The sequence below is a fragment of the Notamacropus eugenii genome, chromosome 7, assembly GCF_028372415.1.
Source record: "Notamacropus eugenii isolate mMacEug1 chromosome 7, mMacEug1.pri_v2, whole genome shotgun sequence".
Classification (NCBI taxonomy): Eukaryota; Metazoa; Chordata; class Mammalia; order Diprotodontia; family Macropodidae; genus Notamacropus; species Notamacropus eugenii.
The window spans coordinates 128,611,643-128,625,190 of NC_092878.1; the positions used below are offsets into that span (position 1 = coordinate 128,611,643).

The 13,548-nt window shown below is 36.4% G+C and overlaps 1 protein-coding gene across 9 annotated transcripts in view; it reads left to right on the plus strand.

Moving 5' to 3' along the window:
* SLC9B1 (solute carrier family 9 member B1) overlaps positions 1 to 13,548 on the plus strand; it is an 80,518-nt gene that overhangs the window by 50,035 nt on the left and 16,935 nt on the right. For all 9 annotated transcript variants that reach the window (XM_072624251.1, XM_072624253.1, XM_072624258.1 and 6 more), the window contains 2 exons: positions 6,617 to 6,723; positions 7,648 to 7,800. In XM_072624251.1, coding sequence (XP_072480352.1) covers positions 6,617 to 6,723; positions 7,648 to 7,800 — 260 coding nt within the window. The remainder of the gene's footprint in view (positions 1 to 6,616; positions 6,724 to 7,647; positions 7,801 to 13,548) is intronic.

The following is a 13,548-nucleotide window of genomic DNA, read 5'->3' on the forward strand; positions in this document are numbered from 1 at the left end:
TTAGGTCAAAAGACCCTCTGTATCAGAAGACCCTCTCAAACTGGAATAGATTAGGCTGACTTTCCTGACTCTCTGACAAGTCCCACTACAATCTCTTCCTTATCTAAATTTTCTCCTTCTTATCAACTACTGAGTGGGCACTTCTTAGAGCCCACATGGCTTGAGTAGTCCAATGAACTCTTTAACGGGCAAGAAATGGTTGTGAAGTATTAACAATCTTTGTGAAATACCAAATGTTGTTTGAGGCTGTGTTTTAGACTGCTAGATATCTCAGTCTTTCAACTACTTGGTAGGGGATGGGTTTCCATCAGATCCCTATCTTGTGTATTTCCTAGACACTGTGACTTCTTAGCAGGTACCTATTCCTTCATTGAAATCATTGGCAGAAAACTTGTGAAATGTGACATCACTTGTTCCTATTTGAGCTCTTCTGAACTGAGGACAAAGATATACTATATCAACCAGGCTTTCAGCCAGAAGTTATTATGGCTATGAGTCACCATATCTACTATCTCTTCTGAGACTGAAGGACAAATCAATAGGTAAACGTGACTCCTACTCAAACATAAGCAGATACAATATAAAACCTGTGGCATGATGCATGCACCAGGAAAGCCATATGTAGGTTGCATTGAAACTTCTCCTCATGGTTCTGTGTCCCAAATGTGTTTGGTAATTTGCCATTAAACGGCTCTCTCAAGCTACAGGTCTCCCTGAGGATGTTAATATGGAGCTTCTGCTGAAGTCAGAACCCTCTTGCTGTCAGGATTCTACTATGCTCTAAATGTATCCTGGTGCAAAATAAGCAAAAATAAAAACAAGCCATATACAAATATTTCTCACTTTGCAACCACAGAATTTTTTTTTTGGTTTCTCATTGGATACATTCACAAGACAAGACAAAACTGTCTGTCACCATTAAGTTCTTATATTTTTCCTTTCAGAGATAAGATGAGATTCATAAGCTCCAAAGTCTTGAAGGTGTTCCTAGTCCACAAGCAAACCATCTTGAGCCCCTAGAATGTTTTGTACCAGCCTTGAGATTTTCTATATTAAAAAAATAATTACACTTTATTTTAGCATTCACTTTAAAAAATTTTGAATTCCAAATTCTCTCCTTCCCTTCAACCCCCACCCCACCCCCACCTATTGAGAAGGCAAACACTATTATTTCAATTACACGTATGAGGTCATGCAGAATATATTAGCCATGTTGGCAAAAAAAAGGTGAAAAAAGGATGTTTCAATCTTCATTCCAAGTTCATCAGTTCTCTCTCCAGTTGTGGACAGTATTTTTCATTGTGAGTCCGTTGAGATTGTCTTGGATCCTTGTATCTATTAGAGTCAACTTTAAGATTCTCTTGAATCAAGTACCAATATTATTATATAGTACTGTTAAGAGAATAAAATGAAATGCACCAGCTACTTCCTTATACATCTCATCAGATCATTTTCGTCCCTTACAGCACTCTGAACTTAGGTCATTGTCTCAAGAGAAGGGAATGAAATCTGAGTCACTTCATTCTTGCCATATGTCATTTCTTTTAAAATAAACACATTATATTGATGGTTTTCATGCTCTCCTTCCTAGTACACACAACTGTTTCGTCCACATTTGAAGCAAAATACAGCTCTGCTTTTCCAGCTAGGCTCCCTTGAGGAAGTCATTCTTTTTTTTTAATTTAAAACAAAAAGTTTATTTTTAAAAAGATGTCTGATTTGAAGGGAAGACAACATCAATTTTTTTTATAGGACTATGGTTTATCTCTACTAAAAGACAGTGATTCTCCTCCATGTAACACCTATGCAAAAACAAAATGTCATTAAAATCATCCTTGGTTTTGCAATGATAAAAAGGAAAACATTACACTTACACAACCAAACAAGACATGCAAGGATTTTTGTGGGGTCTTGTTTCTTGTTTGCTGTTTAGCAATGAGAGCAAAATAACTTACTGGAATATAAAGAACAATTTGAGTGAGCATGCTAGTAATAGAGGAAAGAGATGTAGAATCAGTTTCCTTTTATCCCCTTCCCATCTCCACTAGATGTTGGTGAAATTAATACCATCAGCCACCTACTTGGTTTTTTAAGTGTCATGCCTATGCCCAATCATCAGGTTTTTTTATATATAATAAAGAGTTGGGGGAAAGGAATGGAAGAAGAGAGAAAATTTATATCCATTAGAGAGGATATAAAGAAACAAATAGTTTTCTCATTGCGAATATATTGGTTTTTCTTGGGGGCATGATTCAGGAATAAAGTTGTAGGCTCTGTTTTTAGTTAATGCTTTGTGTTAGCTGCTGGGACTCATCAATTATATCTTCATCCTCCATTTCCCCTTTGTTTAGGGATGTCCATTTAATTGATTGGTTGCCCATCAATATGTAATCTGATCTGCCTCAATGACAAACCCTGTCTTTACAATAGTTTTATTAAATGGCATGTGCCTCTTAATCTTAAATCTCCTTCCTCCTTCAAATTAACGTGATCTCTGTTTTCAGTCTTGATTTCTTACTTAAGTTTCTTGTCAGCCATGGGATCTTCAGTTCCATCTTCTCCTCTCAGGAGAGGTTTAAAGCCAACTTCTCATCCTCAGAAGGAGGTCTGTTAATTATTTTACAAACATCCTCCTAGACCTAGTCTTATCAAGGATTCTGATGTACTACAGCATTAACCAAGTTGCTGCATACAACATTTCTTGTCATCTTTAATCATTTTAGATGATGCCTGGCATTTATCCAAACCCCCCCCCCCCTACACACACACACACATACATACCACAAAAAAGTCTTTTCAATATCTTTATCAAAGTATTCCAAAGATACTCCCCAAAATAATAGTCCTTGATAGGATCCAATCCCACTAATGCGTATTACTTTTTAAAAGAATTGCATAGCCATGATGCTATTTTTATTTCAACCTCAATCAAAAATTCAACAGTGATCAACAATTAAAAATCCTGTCATTGCATTTAAGTACATGCACAAAAAACTGTCATGTTGAACATCACAGGATTAAAGCTGAAGTGAGGCAAAAATTGGACTCTTCAAGACTCCATACTGTCAATTACACCCTAGAAAAGATTGAGAAAAAGTAAAATCAGAAAAATCTTCAGTGGGTCCTGCAGTGCCGAAGGACATAATAACCTCAGTCTGAACAAATAATTAAATAATCTCACAAAAAATAAGTTAAATAGATCCTAAATGAGGGCCAAGAGATGTAACAGGTTTTTTCTTTTTTTAATGGGGTTTATGGCAATCTCGCCTTCCCTATTACTCTCTTAGAACTTTGCACAAGACTCAGATTCAAGATACTATCCTTGATTAAGCCCCTATCCCACAGTTAACTCCCTCCTTTTAGATCTTCATGCAGATTTCATACGGCAGTAAAAGCAAAAGAAAAATTTATTCAAAATAGCAAACATTATGATATCAAGGAGAAACCCCATCAGCAAGAATTCATGTTATACAAGGTCCCCTAAGCAAACTGATTTGTCTCTTTCCCATCACCCTGAGATGGAAAATCTAGCCTGGTCTTGGCCCCTGGCTCCGCCTTGGTCTTTTGGTCAATCTAGGGCAACAGGAAATGTTGGGATAACATTTTGCCCATGATCACAGGAAACTGTCACATGTCCTTAGGATCTGAAAGCTATTGCTGCATGACACAGATATGTTGTTCTTCTGTGGGAATGAAGGTATGCCAAGGTGTGGAAGAGCATTGAGTCTATAAGACAGATATCTGAAGGAATGATTGGAAGTCCTAGTCCTTCATCAGTATAACTATATCAATATCTATATTTTCACTTCAGAAAGAGGGGAGGAGGATCCTCTAAGTAGATTAAACTCTCAGTACATATGGAATGTGTTATTTTTGTTTTCTTTGGTCTTTCTTCCCCTGTGCCACTACCCTTCACTATCCACTCCCTCCTCTATTTCCTCTGTCCACTTTGCAGTTTGAGGGGGTTTAGGTATAGCTAAGATTTTGGTCATGGTGTAGGGTAAAGGAAGGGGAGGGGAGGGGAGGTTGGGCTGTCTTTGGGTCAGGCTACCCCTTTTCCTGTTACATAGCACCTGACTGGGGTAGACTGTCTTGGGGATTTATGGCACACAGCTTTTATCATAATAACTAGAATTTGGATATGAAGTGCTGTAAAATTTGCAAATTTCGTACATGATCTCATTTGATTCTCAGCATAGCCCTGCGATTCAGATGCTACAGATGTGGCATCTAAGACATTCCTCTCATTCACAGAGGGGAAGTCAGGTATCCCTGTGGATACACAGAGCAGAATCCCATGTCCTTTTCCACCATGGGGTTTCAAATTCTGAGGCTTGCCTCACCCCCATATGAATTTGACCGGGATATCGGAGCTTTGGTGCTGTTTGTGACATATGTGCAGAATGATAGTTACAGATGTATACATGTAGTATACAACACAGTGCGTAGAGTGCCATGCCTGGAATCAGGAAGACTCATCTTTCTGAGTTCAAATCTGGCCTTGGATACTTACTATGTGATCCTAGGCAAGTCACTTAATCCTCTCTGCAGCAGTTTCCTCATCCGTAAAACGAACTGGAGAAGGAAATGGCAAAACACTGCAATATCTTTGCCAAGAAAACCCCAAATGGGGTCACAAAGAGTCAGAAATGACTGCAATGACTGAGAAGCAATAACAAAAATATGTAATTACTCAGTAGACCAAGTGGTGTGATATACTCAATACAGCATGTCCTAAAATTCCTGCACTTTTAAGCTTTAAAAAACTTCATAACTCTTATACAAAAGCAACATTTGAAAAGTAAATTATTTTAAATTCAACATAACTATCATCTTGTGCTATATTTCAGTCAGTTTTCAAACTTTGTAAAAATTTTCATCAGTTGTTGCTCAGTAACTTTGCAATGTTAGCCATTTTGATGTATACTTGACAGATTTGACATGATCCCACAAGAAAAAGTCTAATGGATATAGATTAGGTGATGATGTGGTCAATTAAGAGCACTTCCTCTACCATTTTACTGGTCTGAGAAAGTGTCATCCAAGAACTGTCCAATAGGTAATACATAATTATAGTGTGCATCACCTTGTTAAAACTGAAATTCAACATTTGTTACTCAAAGTTCATAAAACCAAGCAATTGTAAATTTTCAAAGGATTTTAAAAATATCTGTAGCATTCATACTTCTGAAGCTATTAAAACTTAAAACTGCATTATGACTTTTGGGGCATGGTATATTCGAGGTTGGTTTTCATGTATTTGTTTTAGGATATATCTATTCTGCTCTGTTAGTAATGTTGGTTTTGTTCATTTTTTCTGTACGGGGGAACAGTGATAGAGTAATTTCTGTATTTTATTATATATTTCTGTATTTTATTATATAGGGACAGAAATTACTTTAAAATGATCTGAGATAATATGACAAAAAAAAGAAAATGATAGATGTTGGAAGGGATGTGGGAAAACTGGGACACTAATGCATTTTTGGTGGAATTGCAAACTGATCCAATCATTCTGGAGAACAATTTGGAATAATGTCCAAAGGGCTATGAAACTGCATATCCTTTGATCCAGAACTTCATTTACTTATTTTTTTCTTTTACTCATTAAAGGGGCCATTCCCTGATTACTTCTTAAAGGGCCTATTCATTGAATGGGTGTTACCTTACTTTAAGTGAGTACCTGAATAGGCCAAGGCCTCCCATTGCATCCTGGGCCTTCTCTAGTCATGTTGATGAATATCTGGTCACTGGATTCAAATGGCTCAGGAGGGGAAAGTGAGGCTGGTGACCCTCCCTCACTCAAAACAAAGTCAAGTGCAAGTCATATCATCATTTCTCTGATGTCATGGTCTTCTTTGAAAACAAACGACAAACACAGACAGACTAGGTCTGTATACCAAAGAGATTTTAAAACAAAAAGGGATAAGAACCTATTTGTATAAAAATATTCATGGTGATTAAAAATTGTAAATCTAGGGAATGCCCATCAACTGGGGAATGACTGAATAAACTCTGGTATATGATCATGATGGAATATTATTGTGCTATGAGAAATGACAAGCAAGACGATTTCAGAAAAAACCTGGAAAGACTTACATGAACTGATGCAAAGTGAAATTTGCAAAATCTGGAAAACATTGTACCCAGTAACAACAATATTGTATGATAATCAACTGTGAACATCTTAACTAATCTCTATAATACAATGATCCAAGACAATCCCAAAGGACTAGCAGTGTCCCGAGAAAGAACTGATGTTGTCTGACTGAATATAACTCAAGCATATCATTTCTTTCTGTCCTTCTTTTTCTTTCTTTCTTTTTCTTTTCTTTCTTTCTTCCTTCCTTCCTTTCTTTCCTTCTTTCCTTTCAATTTTTTTTGTTGCCTCTTCTTACACAAAATGACTAATATGGAAATGTTGTACATGATTATACATATATAAACTATATCAGACTGCTTACTCTCTCAGGGAGGAAGGGATAGAATTTCTAACTCAAAACTTAAAAAAAAAAAGAATGGTAAATTGTTTTTGCATATAATTGCATATAATATAAATAAAATGCTATTGAAAATAAAATAAAATGGTCTCCTTATAATGTGCTATTTGTTGCAGCTCCTGTATATAAGAATATCTTCAGAGGTGTTTATGAAGCAGTAATTGGTGTGACAGGAGGAATTCTTATGGGATACTTTATTCGCTACTTTCCAAGTAATGATCAGGTAAATAGGAAATAAATCTATTTGATGAAAAGTGGTGTTTAAGCATTGAATAAGAATAGCTATAATTTGGGAAGACATAAGATATTGCATATTCCATTTATTTTTGTGAAAACTGTTCTTTAAGGTAGTTTCAGATTCCTATTGCTTGATAACAGAGTCCTTAGCACCGATTTTAATTGAAGTTTCTGCCTTCTTACTTTGTGAATAAGAAACAAAAGAATGTTCTACTTAGCTCAGATGGACAAAGTTCTTCTTTTCTATTACTGCTTTTTGGCTTTTAAAAGTCATGAAACTGGATATGGCAACCACTAATTCTTTCCTCTCTAGGTCCTTCCCCTGCAAACCTTCCTAGAGAGACACAATATTTATTTGGTAATGTCCTCATTTCTTCCTCCTCTTTCTTCCTTCTATGTTGACCACAATGGACTTAAATACCCCTGATGCTTGTGTAGACAGACCTTTCCCTGGTTTGACCTAGCCAGCTCCTCTTAATTCCCCAATAATTGTTGAAGAGTTGACTAGAGTTTACAGAGGGGTCTCTTTTACCAATACAGAAAAGATATATCCTTAAATATGACTTAAGTTGACTTATTTAATCTAATTTACTTGCAAGTCAATTATTCAGAGGCTGCTGTTTGGAATAGAAAGTCTTGTTTCTTCTCTTTCACTAAAAACTTCCTGGTTACCAGTACCAACGTGGATATTTAGTACCAAAGTGGATATTAAAAATATGTTAATTTTGCTACTAAGTGGCAGCTCTGGCTTAAAGATTATTATAAGAAAGGAGATAGAATGTTCAGATATTCTTAACATGGTTACTGGAAATAGGGAGGTCATGAATAGTAAAACTTCATAGATAATGCAAAACTTTTCTTAAATGTTTAATGTAAATTAATCTTTAAATATCTTTGTCTCTAACCCTAGACTACACTTGCCTGGAAGAGAGCATTCCTCCTTCTGGGTTCATCTATTACGGCTGTCATAGGCAGCAGTCGTCTTGGTTTACATGGATCTGGAGGACTGGGCGCAATAGTGTTGACTTTTGTTTCATCTTTGGGATGGAAAGATGAAAAAAAGGTGAACTTTTTCCCAGAATACTTAACATAACAACTGCATGCTTTTTATTTATATAGTGAATGGTTGGGCAGTTCTTAATTTTAAAATGGATTATGTTCCTAATGTTTGTTAATTATTCAGTTGTTTGGCATTCAAGACACAGTTTCCAATAGAAATAATTTTATAAATGGGATATTGGGGTCCCCAGTTAACTCATAAATGGCAATTTAACTTACAGTATCACTGCAGCACGGTAATTTACAATAGTATTGTTTTCTGCTAGTTGAAGCATATTTTAAATTTAGCAATCAGTAAAGAAAAATCATTAAAATACACAAAAATAAAAAATGAGAGAAGAGAGCATAGACAACTCCATTATCTGAGGCTTGTTTTTTATGCAAAATAGCTTTTAAAAGATAATTAAAATTTCCGGTTCCCTTCCTTGTTCCTTTTGAAATCTATCTTCCATGTCTGTTTTCAGATTTCATTATTATTATCATTATGTATGCTATGTTCTATTGATGCTTTATTTAAAAAGACTCTATGTCACTTTACATACATCATCCCAAACTTCTTTGCATTCATCTTATAACCCAAAATTAAGCACTGTGTTCAACTGGGGGCCACAGCTGTGGCACAATTTTGACACATATGTCACAATTTGTTTGGCCATTCCTCATTGTTGAACCCGTGCATTGTTTTCAGCTATTATTGTTTTTGCCATTTTTGCTGTCCTAAATAATGTTATAATAAATATTTTCTCACAAATAAGTCTACTTTGTTGTTTTGCCTTTCAATAATGTCTGTACAGTGCAATCCTAGTAGGAGAATTGCTAGATCAAAGATAATCATGTCTATAAGCATGACCATTCTAACCATTACAATATTGTAATAAACATCTTCTCACAAATAAGTCTTTTCTTTTCTTTCATTAACGTCTATACAGTATAATCCTAGTAGGGGAATTGCTAGATCAAATATGATCATGTGATTAACATGGCTGTACTATTACAATGTTCCTTTCCAAAAAGACTCCTTTCATTCATAGCATCCCCGCCATGTGTAATATTCCCTGTTTTCCACAGTCTAACCAACATCGATCTTTGTCATTTTTATCTACTTTTGCCAGTTTAAGGAATGTGAGCTTTTATCACACAATTGTTTTAACATATTTTTTCTGATTATTAGAGAATTTGAACAGAGAATTTGTTAGTTACTTGTTTGTGTTTCTATTGAGAACATATTTTTTGACTTCTCATCCATTTTCTGTTGTGCAATAACTTTAATTTGTATATAATCTAGTCCAACAGTGACAATCTTATAATTCTGTAAAATAGAAAATAATTTTCCAGCTTTTCTTCTATTTTTCACTTTGAGTAAAATGAAAGAAATAGAAAGCATCTATAAATGAAAATAGGCTTTTTACAGACTCATTATTTATCCTCTTATTTGTTTATACTTTGATACTAACTATGGAGGTATTGTTATTTTTCTGATTCAAAGGACAGTAGTCACAGCAGGAGCAAGCCAAGTGTATGTTCCTTATTATGAAAATAAAGATTTCTCTTCGAAATGATGGCCCTGTTATGTTCTAATGGTCTCACAGTGTACTAACAGGAAGTAGAGAAATGTCTAATTTGTTCCCTGTGAGGTAAATAGGTTTTGGTAAGGGGACCCTGGAAAATGAATCACTATTTGTAGCACTGTTGCTATTTTTTAAAATGCTTTCTGTGGGTACAGAGTGAGAAAGGTCCTTGACAGAGGGCTCCCACTGCGGTTATGGCTCTCTAATTCTCCTCCATCACAGCTGCCAGTGATAATCTCCAGGTCTCTTTCAACCCTGAGTAATGGTTTAGCTCCAAAGTATCCACAGCCTTCTCTCATACAGCACTGGAGAATGACAAGGATAAGGCTTGCTGTCTACTATCTATTCTCTGCATCCTGAGACACTTTTTAATTCCCTACATAATTTTATTTTATCATCTTCAGAACCAGTTCTCTTATATCAGTCATTATTACCCTCTGCTTCTCTGCTATGTTTGATAGATGACGAAAACTTAAAAGCCTCTCCTCTTTTGGGTGAAACACCCTTCTCTCTGGCCACTTTTTGCTGTTTTCCAAAGTTGATCCCCTCCCTCTTGGGACAACCCATTCTATTGGAACTACCTACCATCTCATTGGTAGGAAGTCTTTCTTACCTCGAGTTTCAATTTCTTTCTTTCTTCTATCCTCTGAGGCCCCAGTGGTGAGTTCTAATCCCTCCTCCAAGCCAAAGCCCTTCAAATACTTGAGTATAGTTACACCTCTCTTAACTTTCACTTCTTTAGGTTAAATTTACCTAATTCATTCAGTTTTTTGTTATGCATCATAAATTTGAGAACTTTCATCAACCTGGTTGCCTTCTTTTGGACATTCTCCAGCTATTGAGGTAATAATAGCAGCCAAAGCTATGAAATGGAATGTTGTACTGGATGCTAATTGGTCCCAGGGTACCAAGAAGAGGTATCTCCCAGAGTATTTAGGGAGATGGTCAAAGGTACTACATGATATCTTTGGACAGAAAAGGACTGCAAAGCTGATAAGAAAATGGTCTAAAATGGAAGTTGACATCATCACAGAACAGTACAAAACCTGTGCTTGACATGTTAGAGGAAAAGTGCTCCTACCTCCCATTGCATTTTTGGAGAGTGTACGTATTAGCAAGCATTCTTCTCCTTCAAAGGAAATAACCAAAATCAAATCCTCTTGGCACAATGGCTCCACCTACACGCACACCAGCAGCTGGAAAGCATGAAGAATGTTGTGGGAGGACATCTGACCAGAACAGAGACATCAACAGGCAATGAGTCAAGGATATTTTGACTTTGCCAGGACTCTAGAAGTCTAAAACTACACTTTACTATACTAAACTATACTCAGTTTTGCTGGGTAGGTGGTTCTTGGTTTAAATCCTAGCTCCTTTGACCTCTAGAATATCATATTCCAAGCCCTCCAATCCTTTAATATAGAAGCTGCTAAATCTTGTGTTATCCTGATTGTGTTTCCACAATACTTGAATTGTTTCTTTCTGGTTGCTTCTAATATTTTCTCCTTGACCTGGGAACTTTAGAATTTGGCTACAATATTACTAGGAGTTTTCCTTTTGGGATCTAAGGAGGTGATTAGTGGATTCTTTCCATTTCTATTTTAACCTTTGATTCTAGAATATCAGGGCAGTTTTCCTTGATAATTTCTTGAAAGATGATGTCTATGCTCTTTTTTTTTATCATGGTTTTCAGGTAGACCAAATAATTTTTAAATTACCTCTCCTGGACCTATTTTTCAGGTCAATTGTTTTTCCAATGAGATATTTCACATTGTCTTCTATTTTTGCTTTTATAATTTATTTATTTCTCATAAAGTCATTATTTTCCATTTGCTCCATTCTAATTTTGAAGCAATTATTTTCTTTGGTGAATTTATGGACCTCCTATTCCATTTGGCCAGTTCTACTTTTTAAGGCATTCCTCTCCTCATTGACTTTTTGGACCTCCTTTGCCATTTGGGTTAGTCTATTTTCAAGTGTGTTATTTCCTTTAGCATTTTGGGGGTCTCTTTAAGCAAGTTGCTGACTTGTTTTTCATGCTTTTATTGCATCACTTTCATTCCTCTTCCCAATTTTTGTTCTACTTCTCTTACTTGATTTTCAAAATCCTTTTTGAGCTCTTCCATGGCCTGACACCATTTCATATTTTTCTTGGAGGCTTTGGATGTAGGAGCCTTGACCTTGCTGTCGTCTTCCAGTTGTATGCTTTGATCTTCCTCCAGTTATATGCTTTGCTATCTTCCTTGTTATAAGAATATACCTTTTCACCAAGAAGGTAACCTTCTATAGTGGGCAGCTAGGTGGTGCAGTAGATAAGAGTACCAGTGCAGGAGTCAGGAGGACCTGATTTCAAATCTCACCTCAGACACTTGACCCTCACTAGCTGTGTGACCTTGGGCAAGTCACTTAACCCCAATTGCCTCATCCTGGGTCATCTCCAGTCATCCTGATGAATATCTGGTCACTGAATTCATATGGCTCTGGAGGAGAAGTGAGACTGGTGACCTGCACAGCCCTCCCTCACTCAAAACAAAGTCAAGTGCAAGTCATGTCATCATCTCTCTGATGGCATGGTCTTCTTTGGCAACATAGGACAAACACACAACCTTCTATAGTCTTATTTTTTCTCCTTTTTCAATCTTAAACCAATTAGTTATTCCATGTTTGGTTCTAATAGTTGCTTTTTGATCCACATACAGGTTCCTCAGGAGATAAGAAAGGTGATCTGGTATTCCCATCTCCTTAAGAATTTGCTATATTTCGTTGTGATCCTCACAGTCAAAGGCTTCACTGTAGTCAATGAAGCAGAAGCGGATGTTTTTCTTGAACTCCCTTGCTTTTACCATAATCCAGCAAATGTTGGCAATTTGGTCTCTAGTTCCTCTGTCTCTTCAAAAGCCAGCCTGTTCTTCTGATAATTCTTAGTTCATATATTGCTGAAGCCTAGCTTGCAGAATCTTAAATATAACCTTGCTGGCATGTGAAATGAGTACAATTATTTGGTAATTTGAATGTTCTTTGGCATTGCCCTTCTTTAGGATTGGGGCATAAACTGATCTTTTCCACTAACCTTATTGTTACCAATGTTTCTTTCCCATTCTATGGTTTTCTTCTTTTTCTTTTCAGTGCTCATTTAAGCAAACCTTCTTATCCCTCCTTGCTATTCGCCAAAATTCTGCATTCAACCACATATACCTTTCTCTTTCTCCTTTAATTTTCACCGTATTTCTTTGCTCAGTGATTTACAAAGTCTCATACAATAGCCATGTTGAATCCTTGCTCTTCTTTTTCTTTGAAATTTTTTTTTGCTGCTGGCTGTTCATCATGGCCAGAAAAAAAATGTCAAAGGATGTCAAGAGAATCTTCACTGGGGCAGAGACTTGGCTCTGAGGCTTTCTACACAATAGCCAATTCTCAAATCTGACTCTAACTCTTAGGTAAGGCCAGGAGTCTTTCCTTGTTGTTCTAGTGGACATCCGGATACCATCTTGTATATTTCCTCCATGCTTGTCTAGAATCATAAGTACTGACAGCTGGAAAGGACCTTAGAGATCATTTACCTTCCTCACATGCATTATTCTTATTGCCCATTCATAGAAAGGCAAAAAGAATCTCCCTCCAGTTTCAAATTTTATATTCCTCAACCCTACTGTATCCTTTTTCCTGGGGAACACATCTGTCTCTGACCTTGCAGCTATAGAGAAATAAAGAGAGCACTAAAGAATTCCATCATCTAGCACAATGTTACAGATAGCGAGAAGACATGGCAGTTGGCCTAGCATGGACAAAGGACAAGAAGTCAGGAGCTGCTCCCAAGAAACTTGATCAGGGTCTCAAGCTCTTTCCCACGCTACATCTGCTTACAGTTAGAACATAAAAGGTAAATAAACCCAGGCTGATGTTTTTAGGATGTCTCATTACATCACTGTTGCAGAGTTAGCTGTTCTTGAAGAAGGAAGAGAGTGAAATGGGACTCCTTTTTAGTCTTAATTTTTATTTTTTCCATTAACAAGAATTTATATCTCTCCTTCCCATGCATTCCCCTCAAATAGGGAAAGAAGAGAAAACAGAAACAGAAGTTGTATAACAAATAAGCATAATCAAACAAAATAAGTTCTCATACCAATACTGGCTATGTTAAAAAAAAAGTCTCATTCTATGTCTTGAGCCCATCAACTCTCTCA